Source organism: Hippocampus guttulatus, chromosome 15, assembly GCF_054856545.1.
Source record: "Hippocampus guttulatus isolate MCC_2025c chromosome 15, RoL_Hgut_1.0, whole genome shotgun sequence".
Lineage (NCBI taxonomy): Eukaryota > Metazoa > Chordata > Actinopteri > Syngnathiformes > Syngnathidae > Hippocampus > Hippocampus guttulatus.
In genome coordinates, this window is record NC_141275.1 from 11,081,100 (window position 1) to 11,101,492 (window position 20,393).

Sequence of the window (20,393 nt, forward strand, 5' to 3'; positions counted from 1 at the left end):
ATGGCATTGCTCATGTTATTCATAAGCAATAGTATCTTTATTTAGACTCAAAAGGCACATCGGGCAGATGTAAAGTACATTAAAAAAAACTAAAGAAGGTATGACACAAAATAAATATTCAAATGGTTACTTTGCTTGTAGCAATACCAAAAATGCAGTTTGCGTGATGTCCTTTGTACAAAAAGCCTGAAAGACCCTGACATACATCTACAGTACTGTTCCTGTACTTGAAAACAATGTAAGCCACTTAAATGTGGGGAAAGGTAGGCTACATTCAAAAATGACCACAGAAACGCAAGGTGCGATGAAAATGAGTTCAGTCTTATAAAACTCCCAAACAACAAACACAACAATTTTGAAATTACTTGCAAAGGTGTATTCGGGCCATACTGAAACAATAGTAGTACAATTCTGAGAATAAAGTCAAAATATCACGAGAGAAAGTTAACAATTAAATGTCAAAATGTGATTAATATCATTCAGTATTTGTAAACAAACACACAAACAAAAAGATTTCTGAGTGTGTAGTTCTCGCAATATTACCACTTTATTTTTCATCCGACTACCGGTACAATGAAAAAATATTTTTTTCTGGTAATATTACCAGAACTGAATTTATTTTCTCGTAACATTACAACTTTCTCACAGTACATTTTGTGGCCCTTCTCCTCCGGCATAATTACTCACTATGGTTGCTAAAGAGAATTTGAGCATTAAATTATGTGAGCAGTTTCATAGGACAAAAGCTGTTATAATGTGGACTTGTGTGAGAGAGTGACCAAAATAAAGTTGAGGATTGGGGGAATGCAGAGTGCTGATGCCTCTTTCCTTTCACAGTCTTTCCTCTTCCGCTTCGTTTAGCCTTTTCACAGTTGGGTGGTAGACTTCCACAGCAACAGAGTTTAAATAAGAGCGTGGTGGTGTTAGCATGCTATAAGAATGGTATCACTAAACAGAAATTGTCAGTTTGCACGTGTCTGCGTGGCACAGCTCAAGATGCGCAGTCTCTCATCATTCTTCCATCATGTTTCCACTTTTCTGTGCAGTTAAACAAAGGCCTCCGAAATGTCCGAGCCATTGATTTTGATGTAGATCTTGGCGTTGTTCTCCTTCTTGTGCCTCTCTTTGTGGAGCATCTGTCTGTAGCAAACCAGGTAGAGAGGCAGCAGGAAGCCCAGCATGCTGAGGCCGAGCAGGCCGATGTTGACCTGAAGAGGGTGACATCAGCGTTAGCTGCGCCTGGAACGTTTTGTATATGTGTGTGTGTGTGATTACAGACCCAGAATGGGTCTCCCGCCAGGGGTCCCATCATTGCCAAAAAGAGGGGCTGCTGCAGCAGAGCAAAGACAGCACTGACTAGCGACTGCATGCCTGTCAGACTGCCAAACTGCGAGGAGGGGTACCTGGCGTAATAAAACAGGTGCATTTAGCACACATTTTGAAAGATGAGATCGCTCGATAGCAACGTTTGGTTCAGATAGTCATGCAGTCAAACTTACACAGCAGCGTACAGACCACCAACGGCCGAGTGAATGAATCCTCTCACGACAGTGTGCAAGATGAATGACACGATCTGAAACAGGAGCGAAGCAAAGATTGGTGATTTAAAAAAAAAAAATAACAAGAATAAAGGGAAAATTGTTGCTACAACCCAGGATAAATATTTAATGACTTCGGCTTCTGTGTTGACATCTACTGTAGTGTGTTTCGGGCATGCGGGTTCTCCCAGTTGTTGTTGATGTTAAGAAAATACAAATTTCAAAAACACTGCTCACCTGGAGGGGGAGGTTGGGTATCAGGCAAGTGATCCCAAAGCCCACCAAAAGGAAATTCGTTAGCACAAATGCTCGCAGGGCGTTGGTCACCTTCTGAGTCTTTCTGTCTCTTCGGTTTTTCTTTGGTTCATCCCTAGTGATGATATCCTCATTAATTTTGCTTCATGGCATTTCAATCGGGCATTTATGTGTCAATTTGTTCACGCAATTATACACGACGAAGAAGTCTATAGCCACGTGACTAAAACTCACTTGCTAGACGCATTCTTTGATTCCTCTCCGTCGTCACAGTCCTTCAACTTCCAGTCCATAATCTGACCAATCACAGGAGTGGTCATGAGGCAAAGCAGCTGAAGCACGCCAAAGATGGACGAGTACAAACTCACTGTGAGGATCAGGGCACAAATATTAGACACAGGAAAAATACTGGCGCTATAGGCTGACATTTGATGGAAGAACGGAGTTATGGATTGTTTTGATACGAACTGAAGTCTGAGGATGTAGTTAATTATTAGTATTTAGCAGGAAGTAGTCCATTCTTGAACAGCGCAAAAGCCCATTCAAAAGGGAAATTTATGAAGCGCTCTCTCATGAAGGTAAGTACAAAGTTGCTTATGTGATGTGTACTTGGGAGGGCAAATTCAGCTAATAATTACAATCTTTGATTAGTGGTGGTTTCGAGCTAAAGCTAAATGATGCCTGAAGGACTCCGCTGTAAACATGCCTCACAGTCTAGGTCAAAACGATGAAGTTATAATATCAGCGATGAAGAAATAGCAGGATGTTAGAGGGCGTAGACATGGACCAGAATGTTGCTGTTAGTGCTAAAGTGCTAAATGTTAAATAAATGCTAGGTTATTGAAAGGACCGGATACGGCATTGAAAGAACAGTGACTGAATAATCTGCGATCTTACCAAGTTCCATTCGTTCCACTGAAAGCCAAAGATTGGGAACAGCAATTATTCTACAATCTTAACTATTAGATGAGCAGCATTGATAAAAAAAAATATCATCAACATGATCCTGTGAGAATTTAGGATTAAGTCATACAAAAAGATAAGCACCACATTAAATTAAATTGGCACACCACACTGAAAAACAATGTTTTTGATAGGGTGTGTGGGGTGCTGAAACAGACACTTTGTCAACGTTTGTGAGGTGCCTGCTTATTTTGCTCAAGAAACACATTTTACTTTCACAAAGCATCACATTTTGGGACGATATCCAACTCAATTCTCACGAGACTGGGCGACCGATCGATTCCACAAAACAAGGCTAACCTGTGTTGAGATCACCATCGCTGAGCACCTCGAGGACGCTGTTCATGGCCCCCATGTAGAACAAGAGACGTAGTTGAGTGACCGACATGGTCACCAGGCTGAGCAGGAAGATGGGGGTGGTGATAGTTTTCAGGAATGACTGAGCTGCAGAACCGAGGAGATGGCACGTTAGCATTCAAGTGATGTAGCTACGCACAATGAAGGTGAGCGAACGAAGACCGCATCTCCTACACTCTTCTTTGGGCTTCTCATCCAACTCCAGGTCCATGGTGGACAGGCAGAGCTTGCCCTCCTTGGTAGGCAGATCTTTCTGCACCAGGCTATTGCCCACACTGAGACGACGACCCACTGTGGTCACTTGGCGGTAAAATTGTTTGCCGGTGATTTTGTGGTCAAAGCCCAGCCAGCTGAACTTGATCTTGACACTGAGAAAGAACAGTGGGAGAGCAGGAAGCTTTGTAAGGACAAGCTTTTATCACGTTCGAAGTTCATGCAACTGTTATCGCTGAAGTACAGTATTTCAATTTCAACTGCACTGGACTCATCACTGGACATTGAGATACTACATAAGGTCTGTCGTAGATATTGCACAAACCAGTTGACCGCGTTCCATTTGTAACTTTGAAACAATGTCTGTACTGCTTGCAGGAGACTTTTACATATTTCCTGTGTGTCACTGTGTATATCTAGCGCGATACTCACGTGTAGTCCATGTCCTCTGGTCCTGGGAAAGGTTCCAGGGGCCAGTTGAAGAAGCAGTTCAGGAAGACCAATCCAGCACAGGCTGCCCACACTACCAGAATAGTAATGAATGGTATGCCGAAGTCATAGATCACCTGCGCAAAATGACAGAGCCATGGTGATGATGATGTTGACTGAAGGGTGATTGAATCGGATTGTTTTTTATTTTAATTTTTATTTTTATTTTACCTTGACGCCAGGGAAGGTGACAGCAGAGGAGGCATAGGAGCCAATCATCAGGGCGATGAAGGTGGAACGCAGGTCCCCGAACATGTTTGGCAACTGGTGAAAGAGACAGACAGTTGGCACAGTAAGCATTTGAGCAAAATCCTTTGAGGCACTGCTCAAGGTCTATGGCATATTTTCCACAGCCAAGCATTATTTTTCAGCGAAAAAATATGACGGGACAGAAGGCTCATTGGTTACAGGGATATTTTAAGTTCCAACATCAAATAAAAGTGAGAAACATGACCGGCAACCATTCCAAGTTAAAGACATTAACAAGCTCTTCTGTTTCGAGAGACTGAACAACAACAAGCACATTGAATTACATAAGAGATGGGAAAGGAGGGAAAGTAGAAGGGTGCCTCCATGGCGATGAGCCAGTGATTGCTACTGGCTATTACCCAAGACCTTAAAGGTCATACGATTATATGCTTGCATCAGTCTGAGGTGGAGTCATGTAATAATTACCCAAACACGTACTGTTTTCTTATTATTATTGGGTGTGTAAAGGAGAAAAGTGAAAGGGGGCTATGAGGTAGTGTATAATGTACATGTACAAGAGAGCTCTATTTATTACATACAGTATCGGAGACATTGTACAGTATAGGCAGATTTACAAGAACCCCTCTGCAGTGAACAGCATCACCATGGTACAGTTTTGGACTGTGTGCTTACGTATACGCCCCAATGTTGGCAGAGGTGGGGAACAAAAGGGAAAAGAATGCTGTTTTGAAGTGGGAATTCTCAAACGCATCAAATGTTGTTTTTCCACTCTGGCTCTGAGCCATGTTTAATTCCCAGAAAACGCAATGCTGACAGCAACAACAAGAATGACTGGAAGTGGTGCACAATTGGGGTTTTTTTTCTGTTTGTTAGTAAGTTTGCATACTCCCTAAGTGCTAAATAAGAGTTCTACTGAGGGGTGGACATTTGACTAAATTTATTTGATGGTGTGGTATCAGACACACAAATTTTCAAGTTTTAGATTAATGTCAGACAAATTGGTGGATGGTGGTTAGCATTGTGGTTAGCATGTCTGGTTGGTGGTTAGCAATTCTGCCTCACAGCTGAGAGCTTCTGGTTTGGGTTGAAGACTAAATTGTCCATTTGTCTGTTACATGTGTCTTGTGGGAACCAGTTTAGGCTACACCATGCCACTTGTCCAAAGTCAGGTGCGGTAAACTCCGATTAGCTGTGACCCAAATAAGGAAATGCGCAATCGAAGAAAGGACATGGCTAAATTTTAATCCTCGAGCTGAGCAAAAGCATTACATCACATTTCCCAGTTTCAGAAAGTGAAAGACACCCTGCCAATGAATGTCACTAGATACATGTTCTTATGGTTATACATCTGTAGAGGAAAAACTGGTTTTATATAATGTGCACACCGTGGGCGTACGGGATAAGTAGTTTCCCCACACGCTTACCGTGAGGGAGGTGAAGGTCATGCACATGCCACCAAAGCCATTGAAAGTCAGCGCGATAAAGATAAGCACTGAGAGTTCTGTGAAATGAGAAGGCAAAAAAGTTAATTGGTCTGTCAATGGACAAATAGTAACTGAACAAATACGGATGTAGGGTTGTATATATATATATATATATATATATATATATATATATGTAGCGCCTTACCGTTTGGTTGGTAGGCTCCATAAGCAATTAGCAGACAAGACAAGCCAAAGCATGTGCTGAAATGACAATAAATGTGTTTTCTCATTTCGATATTGTGGCACCTCTTTTGAGATAGGATGAGGGGTGGAGAAAGCTACAGCCCGTGGGCCATATACGGCCGCGAGAGCATTTTAAATGGCCGCTATGCAATTCTAAAAATAAAAACACCGCAGAGAAATTGTTACCGAAAACATTTGTATAAAATTAAAAACACCATTGAGAAGTATGACCTTCAGAAAACTATAAAAACTTAAATTATCCCAAATATGAAAAAGTGATTGAAGACTGTGTAATTCCGCGGCGGGGTTTGGAAATTTGAATTTCGCTTCACAATTGCTATTCAAAGTTCCACAACAAAGCCAAGCACGTCTATTCATTCTTTAAGTTCAAATATTTTGTTGTTAGTGAAAATAATCTACATTTGGCACTCACCTGCCCAACAGTCGCAGTTTACGAGGCCCATATTTGTCCATGACGATACCCAGCGGCAGCGTGATAGCAGAGAGGAGGAAGGAGCCCACAGTGAAGGCCAGATTCAACATCTCATCCTGCTCCTTACAGATAAGCCAGCCGTTCATCCTCAGAAGCCCGTCCAGCGGGACCAGGGGCTTCATCTCCACCCCGTCCCCCAGAGCAACCACGGCACCATCATCGTCTTCATAGTCGTAAATGTATTCGTCCGATGCTTGCGTCATCCCCAGGGACATATTGTGGCTGGAGCTGTTACCTGAAAATGTAAGTCCAATAGACCATAATCAGGAATTTCTGTGAATCTCTTATCTTTGTGTGATTTTTTTTTTTTTTTTTTGCCTCCAAGTGTTTTAGATCCATAGCAAGTGTTTCAGTTGGCCGTTATTTAATCAGATCAAATTGAATCAGGTCGGCTATCTAGAGCATATGTCATATCGCTTCATGATGATCATTGATTTCTCTGTTTTGATTTTACTGTCAGCTCTCTCTCATTCCGACTCTTCATCACTTTTCCTATCAGCCTGTTGTTCCCTCCTTGGTCTTTATCAGCAGACTTTAAACTTCCGTATGGCCGCTAATAAAGTGCTGCTCGTGCTTTCCTGTGTCGTGCTATCACCTGTCACATGCCTAAAAAAGAGCTGAGCTAGTGCTGCCATCATCTCCATACATCATCGGCCGAGTGATAAGACGTTTGTATCATCACTGCGGAAGTTACCTGTAAAGGTGTGAAGGCCAAATATTTACTGTGGTCAGTGCCCTTCTGACTTTTTTTTGCAGTCTTAGGCCACTTTCAACCAGAAATACCCTATGAGATGAAACTGCATCTTCTGAATATCATACAGTTGAGAAATCAATTTTGTAAAGACTGTGTAGACGATAGCTGAAACAAACAAACTGACCAGCCAATAGTCAACTTTGGTCACCGGCCACATCCCGTTCATAGGGCAAGACATTATTTTGCATTTCAATGAGGATTCAGGGGATACGTCTGACCTAAATGAGCCTGCTTCTGCCTGGGCCGTTTAAGTCCACCGTGACATTTGATGCTGGCCTCTCCCAGAGCAGTTTGCTGAAGATAGTTTACAACATGATGTGGTGCAGGATGAACACTCGAGTTAAATCAAACAAAACATGGCTTTTATGCGCTTGCTGGCTTCACCAAAATGATCAGAGTGATAGATTTATTTTCTATAACTCAGTCACATGCTTATTTTTCTTCCTCTAGCACTTCCAATTCCATCTCTTCAAACTCATTTTGCGCTTGTGGGCCTCTCCCATATGTGCCTTGGGAAAAAACGAAAGCACAAAACCCTCAATTAAATGTGAGGTTCTCCAGCACTTTAACCTGTTTGCCAACAGAGCATTTAATCTATTAGCATGAGTCAATTCACAATTTAGTTCGCACTATTTGGGATCTTTGTAAATTGGGCCCTATATGAGCAGTAAGTACAAAAATTTGTTCTGATGTTGAAAATCGGTATGCGTGTACCCTACCCAAGCCAATCACATGACAATACGTCCATGCTTTCAAATTCTAAAGACATATGTAGGTTAAGCAAGACTATGCAAAAAGATAGTTTGGGATAAGACTAGCAAGGATAAGCAGCTGATTTGCTTGACTACACTCCTGGCATGCAAATAACAGTTATATGGTGCTTTTCAATAACACGAGATAACATTCAGGTTAACAAGCCTAATTCAGCAGTAATATAGTAAAACCAATATTGTTCCCACACGAAAAAGCTATACCAATAAGCAGTCACTCACCTTCATCGCTGCAAAGGTACGAGTAGAAGCCTTCTGACTTGAGCATAATGAGAAGCGAACCCCATCCCAGGAGCACAGCAGAAAAGAGGAGATTCTCAATGATGGCAGTCACCGCCATCCACCAGCGGCGGGCAAATGCCGTAGCCAGCGTCGGAGCCATGGTTGAGGGAATGAAGATGGGCAGGCAGAGAGTGAGAAAGAGCTAGAGAAGCGAGAGAGACTGCAGGGTCCCAAGGAGGGCAAAAGAGAGGGAGTTGGCTGTTGTCGCCTCGTTGACCGGCGCTCGCGATGAAGGATCAGTGATCACTTTATCTGGGAAAAGACAAAGGCATGAGGGGAGGGGAGGGGAAGGTTTTATAGTCGGCCTATCGCTGCAGGACTCTAAAGGCCAGTCAGGGCAACTTTTACAACAACAATTAACTTGGAACCCTGCCCCAAGATAACCAAATGTGTTGCATGCGTATAAAGCAGTCTAATGTCATCTCTCAAGAATATATATTGTAACTTTTCACCAAACCCGTAGGGGTTAATAGTGCTCAGTACAGTCATGTCTAATGGAAAATTATTCATTTCCAACACTTTGCTGGCCTGCTCCGCTCTATTCCATCATAACTGAGTGAGCACCCCACAGTGAAATCAATGAGTTTCTGTTGTTTTCTGGGAATAAAAGAGGGGAAACTGGTCCAAGATGGACCTCATCACCTCAGGGCCCCTCAGTCACTAACCCCCTCTGCTCCCCTGCCTGAATGTCCTCAGGGGCCCGTTCAACCACAGCACCGCAATTACCGTTATCTTGTGCATTCAAAACATAAAGGGAACGCCTGTCAAACAAATTACTGTAGACAAAAGCATTCTTTTGAATGGAAAAGAGAAACAAAGGTAATCACGGGTCAAGTTTTGGTGTCATAATATTAGAGAAAGAGAGCAATTCTAAAATGTTCTAAAATGCAAATAAACCCTCTTGAATTCAACCTTAATTCGGAAGAAAATAACAATAAACTAAACACAAATACTAACTAAGTGACACCAAAACCGAAAACCTATCCAAACAATTAAAGTAAAACAAAGGGCTATAGGATATCTGCCCAGTGGCTTCAATAATGATAATAAACTTCTATTTTTTATTAGTAATAGCGAAACACATCCGTCAAGTACAATGCAGTTTAATTATTCCATAATGCAAACACGAGTCTTACCTCCCCAGCCTGTATGCACCACTTCTGGTGTGTTAAAAAGCCACATTTACAAAGGGTGTCTTTATATACTGTACACTGTACAAGGCCGGCGTACAAGGCCGTCGTAGTGCGCCCTCTATGGGTCAGTGGCTGACTGACATCTTTATCTGTGCAAAACAACTCGCCACAAAAACAACTGCGGGTCTATATATTTCGATTGATTCTGAAGTTTGTGACACAACAAGTACTTTGTTTTTGCTGTCTGAAGATTAAACTAATCATGAAATTGTAAAAGGAAAATAAAAACATTTGAGATTTAAAACATTCCTTGAGGTGTCATGTGTGACGTCAAGATCGAAACATGATCAAGCCAAACAAATTGTCGCTGAACACATAATGGATTCTTATAGATAAGGATGAGTGATTTTTTTCTTCTTCTTCAGACTCTGGATCTGTACCGATACTGCATTGAAACCAGGAACTGATTGATTAATTGCTTCCCTGTGTCAAATGTTTGTCCTATTTACCCTGCAATAACTGTGCTTGAAAATCGTAATGAAGTGGAAATGAGGGAGTTTGAATGGGCAACATTTCTGAAAGTACAGTAGTCTAAAAAAACAACCATTATTTCTTACAACTGGTTTGTTATAGTTTTAAGAGGGGGGAAAATGCTTGAAGCAAGTGAAATGCTCTTCCAAAAATACTGCCTAGTAAGAGCAAATATCGTAGTATAAAAAGAACAAGCATATTTTGCTTTGATTTCAGATACTTAATTTTGGTTCAATTTTAGTTTTTGCAGTTGTGTCGGAAATTTTGCTTTAATTGGAGGTACTGAATCTGGTTTACATTTTAGTTGTTGAAACCACTGGCTGCAATTAGTCACAGCATTGACCCGTGATCAACATGGAAATGAGTCGCTGAGTGGTCTGCAGTCACACCCATTGATATGCAATGATGTGTCGTTACAGTGATGAACATCTGTGGTGTCTCAAACCATTCACGTTTGATCACTCGGTCATTGATTAATCAGACGGCACGAGTTTCTGTCTGGGCGAGTCTGTATTTACTGCAAACAAGTCAAGTATTGTGTCACACGTGGCTTATTTCGTTCAGTTTATAAAACAGATGTTTTGTTTTATTTTAGATAAAGTCCAATATCCGATGGAAAGCAAATTTGCAGTTCGACATTCACGTATACATTTTTCATGGAAAATCTGTGGTACGAGTACCACTAACGGGGTTCCCTCAAGTGACATGGGAAATAATCACTGCCTAATCACAATTCAGTTGTATTTAACTTTTAACTTCAAAACAGCTTCATTTATGTTAAGAACTGGTTGATTTAAAGTCTTTTTGAGGGGCATATTTTATTTAACCTTTATCTGCAAAACATTTTAATCGAGCAGTTTATTAAATACCAAACAGGCTCCAGTGAGCATAGTGAGCATAGTGAGGATAGATACCATAATAAGTATACATAGAGTAAGGATTGTACATATTTATACGAACTGAAATGTATTTTTGATTTAAAAAAAACACATTCCAAACCAAAGGAAAGCACATCTTTTTTTTAAATCAAACCTTATATTTGCTAAATGCTGCACTACAGCATCAAAGGTCAGTGTAACAAGCACAACAAGTACGTCAAACAATCACATAATGTGAATGTGCGCGATACTGAGTAACACAACTCAACTTTGACAAAAACATTTTTATTGTACAGTTACATTCATATCAAAATATTTGGTGCAGCAGTGCTTCGCTAACCCAGCCGAGCAAATGAACATAACACAACAGCGAAAGCTTCCATACATATAAAATAGTTCTAAAGGAGTATTACATACACTCGAACTTGCACAATCTTAGAAATATTTGGACTGGGTCGACACTTGCATTAAGACACAACGTCAAGTAAACAAATAGCCAAGTGTGATTCTGCCCCCTTTTTTTTTTTACCCAGTGTATTTCGACAGTTCCCAGAATCTGTCAGTGCATCGCAGCTGCTGCCAAAAGTCCAAATGTGAGGGAGAGGAACAAGATCTGCCTGGGACCTTCAGGAGCAGCAGCTGCAACAGGTTTTACACTTTATAGCAACAGAAAAAGTTATTGACATGATAAGCTCATAAAACGATTGCGAAACAGTGATGTATACATGTACAAAGGACGGTAGAAGAAATTGACACGTGCTCCTAATTTACCATTGATGGTGAAGGTGGTCTCCATGCCTGCGTGGATATGGTCAGTCACGTGACAGTGGAGCAGCCACGTTCCCGGGTTGCCAGCCACCATCTCCACAGTTTGAAAAGTCCCGGGGAAGAGGTCAAAGACGTCCGCACGGTGCACGCGATCGGTCTGACACCAACAAGGATATTGTATATTGATTTGTGCGGTCGAATTAATATTAAGATTTATTTATGTGATGGATTGGCGTGTGCAAAGCTCACCTTGTAGGTAAAAGTCTCAGCATGGAAGTGTACAGTGTGCATGTCCACTTCGTTGCCCATGCCCAGTAGATACCAGTCAACCGTTTGTCCCTGGTTCATCACTAGTCCATGGAGGTTGCCGTAGAGTTTGCCATTTATCCCTACGATACACACATTTACACCATTTAAAACCTATACGATGAACTCAGTGGATGAGCGATTTACATGTCTCTTTCACAGTTCTGAGGCTGGGAATCTGAATCTGGCTTCCGGCGTTCCTAGGTCAGGTTTGCATGTTTTCCCAGTGCTTGTATTGTTTGCAAACTCCAAATAGAAAGGTTGAAATTCAAACTCAGAACACTAAGGGAGACATGCTAACTAGGGTTCTTACCGTGCATCTTGTTGCTCTCCTCAAATTCTTCATCCGGTGTGAAGGTGTCAGGGTCCTCCCCGAGGTATGTTCTGATGTTCTCTTTTAAATAGTGGGACTGGTTTTCATCATGCACCATGAAAAACAGCGCAAACTCCTTCTCTACGTCGAGCCTCTGTCGTTTGGACCCCTCGCCCCTCAGAGTCCCGGGCCTACAGACCACGAGCGGGCCCAGAAGACCACTGTATAAATCCTGAACATGCACAAATGCGTCGTCATTAACTTTCTTTCAACACGTCTTGTGTGTTTATAGTTAACTTCCACTTATGGACAAAAGTATTGGGTCGCTTGAAGAGTCCATCTATCAATCCATCCATTTTCAAATGCACTGAACCTCACAGGGGTCCAAGGAAGACTTTCTACATGATTTTATTTTCTACAGCACATATTTGGGAATATGTGTCCATTCATGCAAAAAACAAACAAACAAAAAAAAAACATTTGTCAGGTTAAAGGACACTGGTGTTGGCTCACAATCTGTTCTTTTTTTGTTCCAAAGGTCTTTAAGTTAAGGTTCCAGGAAAATGAAGGGGTTGAGTCAAACCCCAGATTGATTAATTGACCGATCGAGAGCTGTCTCCCAAGATTTTTGTCCATATGTCTCATTGCCACTTCTGCATGATATCTGCATGAAATTAATCATTAACATATTCTTATGACGCACCGTAGACTCTGTGCATCTATGGGACTTTTTACTGTATGTAGACAACGTGTACCTTGATGAAGTTAACGTCAGAGTAGTAGGCATAGGAAATGCAGTTCGGATCCGAGTGCCCCGGTCCGGAGCTTTCCGGTACATTCCAAGACACCATTGTCAAGAAACCTGATAACAGAAAATTGTCAACGTTCAATGAGCAATGACAAGCCAAATACATTTTATGTTATAATTTTTTTCGCACTCTTACCAGACTGGACAGCAAGAGATGGGCCAAAGGTCTGAACTCCATGTGCAGTAATGCTGAATGGATGCCTTGCTTTATTTTTGAACATGATAAGAATCTTTTCCCCCACCTCAGATTTGATGATTGGACCTAGATGGGGAAAAAGATAATTCCAATTTAGATGTGTTCAAGTTTTACCAATTGAATGAGCATAAAAGGCACCCGACAGGTCTCAGTGACTTGAGCTGAGATGGATCTCGAGTCTTATGGTATTTCCTTTTCACATAGGCACTCTCTCCCGCCGTGGGATGACCTTAAACCACTCCCTTCCATTCCAGGTGAGCTGTGTGTATCGGACTCTTTGGATTATAATGAATCCAAATCTTACCCAGAATTCCCAAGTGCTCCTGACTGGGATTCCTCTTCTTCTGAACTGTGAAACTTTCATCAGTGTATTCTCTATACACGACCTTCTTGTAGCGTGAGCCAATTCGGTTCTTCCCTTTCCCCACAAATATATTGCCTGGACTGAAAAAAAAAAAAAGATAGATTTTTTTTTTCTCAGTCATTAGCCAGTAGTACCGAAAATGTTGTCCTAAATGCCAGATTCGCATACCTGTCCTCTGATGTGCTGTGGTGTTTCTCCAGCTCCCATTCCCTGCTGGGTGAGTAGTCCCACTCGATTTCTTCAGCGGCGATAAAATACTGAACAGTTTTGGTCGCCGCTGTATGCGTGCTCTTCACTTTGCGACCTGGGCAGTGGGTTACCCTGTACTGCTGCCTCATGCCACCTGAGTAGTGGTCTGTTACTCTGCAGCTCACTTCGTAAGTGTCTGTCGGAGAAGTAAAAGAAGATGAATTTGTTTCATTTCCATGAAAGTCTGATTGTGCTTGCTGGTTAATGGTGTAACTTCTCCTTGAACTGTGCTGGAAAGATTCCCTCGCGCATCTGCGTAGGTGGAAATGCTTGACATGTTTCGATTTTAGGAAATTACAGAATATCGTGGTTTCCCAGATAAGGACTTGGACATCTCAGCCCTGTCCCCGGAAATCCGCACACGAATATATCTTTGCCGATGACATAACTGCTTGTCAAATAGACTTTGGATGAATGGGTGACCCCTCCCCATTCAGTCCAAAAACAGGATGTGGTGTCGTGCATGTACATGTTTGTGAGACTGACCAGGGGTGTCTGGCTGCATCTCCACAGTAGTTGTGGTGTGAGGGAAGAGATTGAGGGTGTCCCTCGTGGTGCCCTGCTTCTTGAAGGTGTTCCCCTCGAAATAAACACCGTGGATGTCCACCTCGGTGCCCAGACCGAAGGTGTACCACATAACTTTGTCCCCGGCGCACATGTCCAGCCCGAGAAGGTTCCCGTACATGAGTCCATTTACGGCTGTTGAAATGCAGGAAAACACACAAGGAAGTGTGAACCAAAAGCAACAAACTAGAACGTTCCCACATCTGTCCACTGCACTTAAGTTAGAAAGGTCCAGTGTTCCCCCAATATAATGGATATAAAAATTTTTTACACACCTCTGTTCAAATGCCAGCTTTTTATGATATAAAAAAAAATCAGCACAACTCAATGGAAAAGACTGAACATTTTCAGCGAGGGGAAGTAAAAGTAAACAATGGAGATTATGGGATTGCGCAAGTGTGCACACGCTCTTACAACCTGTGGATGTGGCTTTAGTCTTCATCCAGTCGTTTATGTAACATGAGTTCACTGTCGTGCACATGCTAGATGCACGGTGTTGATGCTTTATGATCTTCACCATTTGAAGTGCGTTGCCGCTATATTGTGGCATCTGTACACAATTAGGAACTGCTCACCATGCATCTTGTTGCTCTCCTGAAAGTCTTCATCATCTACTTTCGACTCATTGGTGCCAAATATCTCGATGTTCTCGTTCAAACACCAGCTAAGGTTTTCATCCATGACAGAAAACAGAAGAAAGAACTCCTTGTCCACACCCTTCTGTCAATAATGTAAACAGAGGTCAAAACATTACCATCACAGTATAATGTGATCCAACACAAGATCGAGCCGTATTATTTTACCCTCTACCTAATCACGTAAAAATTTGACAAATATATTTTTAGTATGTTGTAGTTCTGCCCCATTTCCAACTGCAAATGGATTTTTTTTTCATGCTGAGTAACCTGAGTTCCATTTTCCCCCAACGTTCCTCTGGAGCACACGAGCAGGGGTCCCACTAATCCCGAGTTGGTGTCCTCAACAGGCGCTGTTGCAGAGTAGTACAAATAAGGGATGCAGGGAGAGTCAGAGGATGACGGGCCTTCCAGCACCTGCCAGGTGTAGGTGAAAGTCTTCCCCGGAGCGACTTGAGCGCCAGGTTTGTCAACACCTTATTCACAGAAAGAACTGCAGCTGTCACACCCGTTTACCAAAGTGTTTCTTATTTTTATGATTTTATTTTATTTTATTACTCACCATCGTTATAGCTACTTCCTTGAAAGCGCTTTTCATAGTGCAAGCCATGAGGATGAATGCTGTAGTTTCTATCAGCCCGATTCAAGAAGGTCACTCGTAGGGTATCTCCTTCCTCCGCCCTCAAGATCGGACCTTGAGGGTACATTGGAGGCAGACACGATTATGCAATGAGGGGTTAGGGGAGGGATTCAAATTTCCCCTTTGAGGAACGGAAATGCATCACCTAAGATTCCTAAGTGGAGAGCATCAGTACTCCGTAATTTTTCCGTGCTGAAAGTATCATCTGTGTACTCTTTGTATGTCACCTTCATGTAGGTACCGCCGATCCGACCTCCATCTTTACCAAAAAATGTCTCTGATGGACTGGAAAAAAAAAGAGGCATGTATGCAAATTTTGCTGGACTTTGTACAAATGTAAAAAGTCGATAAATGATAATAAAGGATGAAGAGGCTGTCCTCGGCAACATGGGCCTCACCTGTCGGGATCAGTGAGGGAAACATTTTGGATCAGATCTGTTTCCAAGGGAGCATAGCTCCACAAGGTTTTCTCTGCTGCCACGTAGTAATTCCTGACAACACCACTCATCTTTGTGGAACTGGTCTCATTGCCGCATGACTTCACTTGATAAAAGGCCTGCATCCCAGCTGCAATAGGAGAGAAACATTTGACACACGCTTGGGATGTCTTAGAGCCTCCATACCGAGACGACAATCAAACTGTTCACTTTTATTGTGTTTTTTTCTCGTTAGAGCTCGCTTTAATCTCGTTACTATAATGTTTGAGTGGTATACCTACGGTATTAAAATCAAAATACATTCACCACCAGTATGCTCGTGTTAATATAATACAAATTGAATTGAATTTAATTGAAGGGGAGTGGGGTTAAAGGTCAAGCGCCCTACCTTGCAGGTGGTCATTAACTTGGCAGGTCAGCAGCCATTTGCCCCCTGCTGTCGGGATCATCTCAGCTGTAGCAAAAGTAGCTGGGAAAAGGCTGAGCACGTCGGTTCGGTGGCCACGGTCCAGTAAGGTATTTCCATGGAAAAAGGCAGAGTGAATATCCACCTCGTTACCCATGCCAAACAAATGCCAAGACACTGCACGGTGCTGGCACAGCTCAATTCCAGGCAGGTTACCAAACATGTACCCATTAATGGCTATTACACAAGGGGACAAGGAAAGGTCAGAGGGAAGGAGATGGCTGAAACAAACAAGTTGCATTCGGTGAAGAAAATCTATTACCATGCATCAGGTTTGACTCCTCAAAGTCTTCGTCTTCACGGTCAACACCAGCTGGATCAGTACATCTCTGAATGTTGTCCTCGAAGTACCAACTCAGGTTCTCATCCACGACGTTAAACATCAGGAAGACATCCTGGGCCACGTCATTGCGATCTATGCCCTCTTCACTACTCTGCTTCAGGATCCCTGATGAGTGAGAGATGAGATACTGTCCTGGCTCTATTTACCCTGCCCGTATTTAATAAGGGGCCTCTATACCTTTCTTGCATGTAAGCAGAGCTCCGATAAGTCCAGAGGCGATATCCCGGGGGGCTTCCAAGTGAGAATGGTACACCCAGGTCAAGCAGTTAGCGTCGTCCTCAGTCGGGGCAAATTCGGGCCTGACCTCCCAGCGGTAAGTGTAGCTTCCCCCTGGTGGTACAGAGTCATCCTGCTTGAGGTGACCAGATGTTCCATCTGGATAAAGCGCTCCTGGGAGGCCAACAGCAACAACAAGAAAAGGTCAGTTTCACTTTCCATTTAGAATTTACCATAGGTATGATGTGGGCTTCATAGATTGTATATGGTTCCATCCTAAATGAAAATAATGACCATTTCCTTGATTGAAATATGATTTATGTGCTCTGTCAGCATCTCAATAGTTCGCTACGCCACAGTGTACTTGACACTGTTGTTCCTTGGAATGTGCCGATTCTATCAGTAGTTTTTTTTCCAAGTGTGGCAAGAAAGCAACCCCCCTTCCTCTTTATCCTCATTCCGTCAAAACCGCAAACCCCCTTCCCCTTTTATCAACATTGAAAAAAGGCTCTGACTTAGGCGTGCCTTATCAGGAGCTCAAAGCAAGGCAAAGGTTTCTGAAGTGTTATTTGTCTTATTGCTTTCTGGGTAAATACTCGGTTTCAGTTCCCGAGAGGAATCTGAATGGCAGCCACCTGCTCTCTCCTGAAAAGTGGGGGATGGGGACCTGTTGCCAAACAAAGGCTTCAAAAATACTCGACCATTGTTGTCCTAGGAGTTTTCTTATCTCCAAAACAGACATCAAGTTCTGGAATGCTGTCCTTTTTTTTCATGTGCCTATCACAAATTCAATTTTAGACTTGAGGCATTAAAGTAGCGTAATTAGCATCCCCCCCCCCCCCCCCCCCCACAATGTAAACATCCCCATATGGTTTAATAAAAAGTAAAGTGATCGCTTATAGGCACATTTTCAGCACTGGCAGCTGTTTAATTTTACACGAGAAGGGTCGACAGGAACTTAAGAGACACAACTGTTTTTCTACTGTACACACAAGTTATTCATTATATATCGTCTTTCAAATCCACCTTCCATGTTCTTCTCATAGAAAACTCCATGGGGATGCATCGAGTAGTTCCTGGATGCCATGTTCTTCAAATGGACCACGATGATGTCGTTGACCTCCGCTCGCAGTATGGGTCCCAGGAAGCCCAACCAGGTGGGGCGGGCGGCTTGTTGGCTGTATGTGGCATCGGTGTACTGTCGGAACATGACCTTCTTATAAACACTGCCAATACGCTGGGGTCCTCTCTCCAGAAAAATTGAAGCATGCCTGAAATTTATCACGAAGAAGTGAGATTTCTCGTAAATGGGTGAATGGTCTGAAATTGAGTCAGCTATGTGAACCACTACATCTCATACAACTTCAGAAGAAGACAGCGTTAAGACTCCTTACTATTGTTCAGAAATTGTTTGATGTTAATAATGTATTCAGAAATACGGATTCATGTTTCGTGCAAAGTATAACTGGAGATGGTGGACGAGAGTTAAACTTAAGTCGATAAATTTAGGACATGGGTCATGGAAATTCGCGACTTTGATTTGTTTTAAATTGAGTTTTCAAATTCGACTTGAGTAAGTTGAACGTTAGACTGAACCGGTCCTGCTTATTTACATTTGTACATTGTTTACATTACAGTGTGCCATACAAAAGTTTTTTTTTTCTTTAATTCGTAGAGCACGCAAATCTGGCAACCCGCCTATCATGCAGAATGCAGAAACCACACAGGGCGCTCCAATGAATTGAATTTTTGAAAGTGTGTTGAGTCAAGACTCGCAATTGAATACAAAGGAATCATGAATCTGAATTGTTTACAAAGGTTATAATTTATCTTCATTCATTTTCAATCACTTAAACTCTAAGAAATGAGTCACAGGTCAAATGTTGCTCTTATACTGCACAACAAATTGAATGCATTGTACGTCACCGTCAAACTGGTTCACTAAGGGGGAGAGAACTTTTCCAAGTGGCCAAAATGTTGAAACTGAATCAGGAGAGCAAAATGTGTCGAAAGTTCAAAACAGCCTACGCTAAAATGCTTAGTCTGACACCAGCCCAAAAAATGTTGACCACAGTGAATGCTGGCTTCTGGGGGGGAAGAAGAGTTGTTTGGCTGATCAAGTTACTCAAAAAAGTCCAGCATTATGTAATCATCCTCCTCTGGTATGCTCAAACAGGAACATAAAGAATGTTGAAACAGTCCTAGCTCTTCCATGATAGCCACGGTACATGGTGGACACTTGAATAAATGGATGACGCACCCCAAAGATACTTTTTTTTTTTTTTGGTAGCAGGTTGTGGCAGTAGGTTGGTGTGGGGACTTTGACCTTTACTATATGACTGACATCACAGTGTGTAACTTCATTGACATCATTTCATGCCAATCCTTTCTCACTTTGTGGGAGCCCCGTGGCATCATGTTGCCACAAGATTCAAAGTCTCTATGATTTTTAGACGATAAATGGAAAAGCACTTGTTAGATACATTTGAATCATGTGTCTCTGTAATGCTTTGGTGCAGCAGGAACTGGTCAGCCACGAAGGTTAAGTGTGTGCACATTTATTTCCGCCTATTATACTGCTGCATTCGGCTAATCGTTTTATTCATTGCCTCGCTCACGACTTTGGCTTGAAGATGGTGGAACCACTGTATGATGCTTTTGTGAAGTATTGGAGGCTTTTTGTCAGGTCAGGAGCAGGGGGTGGTTGTTATATACCTGTGCCTGTCATGTACTTCTATAAATAAGGTCAACCATATGCTCGTTAAGCTAAAAGGGAAAGAACATTGCTGCAGGTGCCCCTTCAAAGTCCAAGTTATAATATGAGAGACGAGTGTTTTATTATAGTCAATGACAACAGAGAAAGATAGTAGCAAAAGAGGTCAAATTGTCTGTCTTTGACCCCTTTTGTGTTATATATAACACGTTCCTCTGAGTCACTGGTGACTTCAATATGCATCCTCCGGCTCCTAAAGAAAAACTTGTGTTTGGGCTTTTGACAGCATGAAAAGAACCCGTGATGCACTCACTCATCATTTGCGACGTCCACGTTGTTCAGCAGGTTTTTTCCACTTGGCGCATAATTCCACAAGTCCTCGATGACCCCCACATAATAGACCCTTTCTCGGCCCCGCGTCCCCTCCGCGGTGAGACACAAGATAAACAATAAATAGCCAAATAATGCGGTCCAGGTCCGCTCCATGGTCGCGCGGGAGCCGAGAGATGTTCACCGGAAAAGAAACAAAAAAGAGGCGAAAATCCACAGACGGTTTCAGTGCGGAAGCGCGCTTAGTGAACGCAACAGGTCAGAGGACTTGAGAGTGTGTGCGAATGAAAACAGTCAGTCTATTGAGGCAGGAAAGCAGCGACCGCCTCCGTAGAATGATGCATAAAACACACACACACAAACACGCACACACGCGCGCACACCCACGCACGCACACGCAGACGCACGCACAATCCTTTTACGATCATTTTGACAGATTGTGATGTCCTCCTGGGAAATGAATGTAATGGTTGCAATTATGTGAAAGTGCAAAGTCACGAGTCATGGGAATT

At 42.5% G+C, this 20,393-nt stretch overlaps 2 protein-coding genes across 5 annotated transcripts; both read right to left on the minus strand.

Annotated features, from left to right (window-relative positions):
* Window positions 1–15: 15 nt before the first annotated feature.
* slc43a2b (solute carrier family 43 member 2b) lies at window positions 16–8,239 on the minus strand. Of its 2 annotated transcripts, XM_086130954.1 has the most exons (14): window positions 7,932–8,239; window positions 6,126–6,420; window positions 5,655–5,710; window positions 5,450–5,526; window positions 3,987–4,079; window positions 3,759–3,892; window positions 3,288–3,481; window positions 3,057–3,200; window positions 2,691–2,708; window positions 2,028–2,160; window positions 1,776–1,908; window positions 1,500–1,573; window positions 1,280–1,403; window positions 16–1,208 (listed from the first exon to the last, which is right to left on the minus strand). In XM_086130954.1, the coding sequence occupies exons 1-14, from the start codon at window positions 8,089–8,091 to the stop codon at window positions 1,047–1,049; spliced, it is 1,797 nt and encodes a 598-aa protein (XP_085987080.1). In that variant the 5' UTR covers window positions 8,092–8,239; the 3' UTR covers window positions 16–1,046. The 2 variants fall into 2 exon arrangements, with proteins under 2 accessions (XP_085987080.1, XP_085987081.1); XM_086130955.1 differs by lacking the exon at window positions 2,691–2,708.
* Window positions 8,240–10,802: 2,563 nt separating this feature from the next.
* On the minus strand, window positions 10,803–20,160 carry hephl1b (hephaestin-like 1b). Of its 3 annotated transcripts, none has more exons than XM_086131281.1 (19): window positions 19,865–20,160; window positions 17,865–18,109; window positions 16,800–17,012; window positions 16,542–16,727; window positions 16,202–16,456; window positions 15,775–15,943; window positions 15,522–15,661; window positions 15,299–15,430; window positions 15,007–15,212; window positions 14,677–14,818; window positions 14,024–14,236; window positions 13,457–13,673; window positions 13,229–13,368; window positions 12,865–12,990; window positions 12,676–12,782; window positions 11,921–12,152; window positions 11,551–11,690; window positions 11,305–11,458; window positions 10,803–11,172 (listed from the first exon to the last, which is right to left on the minus strand). In XM_086131281.1, exons 1-19 carry the CDS (start codon window positions 20,035–20,037, stop codon window positions 11,093–11,095), a joined length of 3,270 nt encoding a protein of 1,089 aa, XP_085987407.1. In that variant the 5' UTR covers window positions 20,038–20,160; the 3' UTR covers window positions 10,803–11,092. The 3 variants fall into 3 exon arrangements, with proteins under 3 accessions (XP_085987407.1, XP_085987406.1, XP_085987408.1); XM_086131280.1 differs by having other exon boundaries at window positions 14,677–14,821; XM_086131282.1 differs by having other exon boundaries at window positions 10,803–11,189; window positions 14,677–14,821.
* Between the last annotated feature and the right edge of the window lie 233 nt (window positions 20,161–20,393).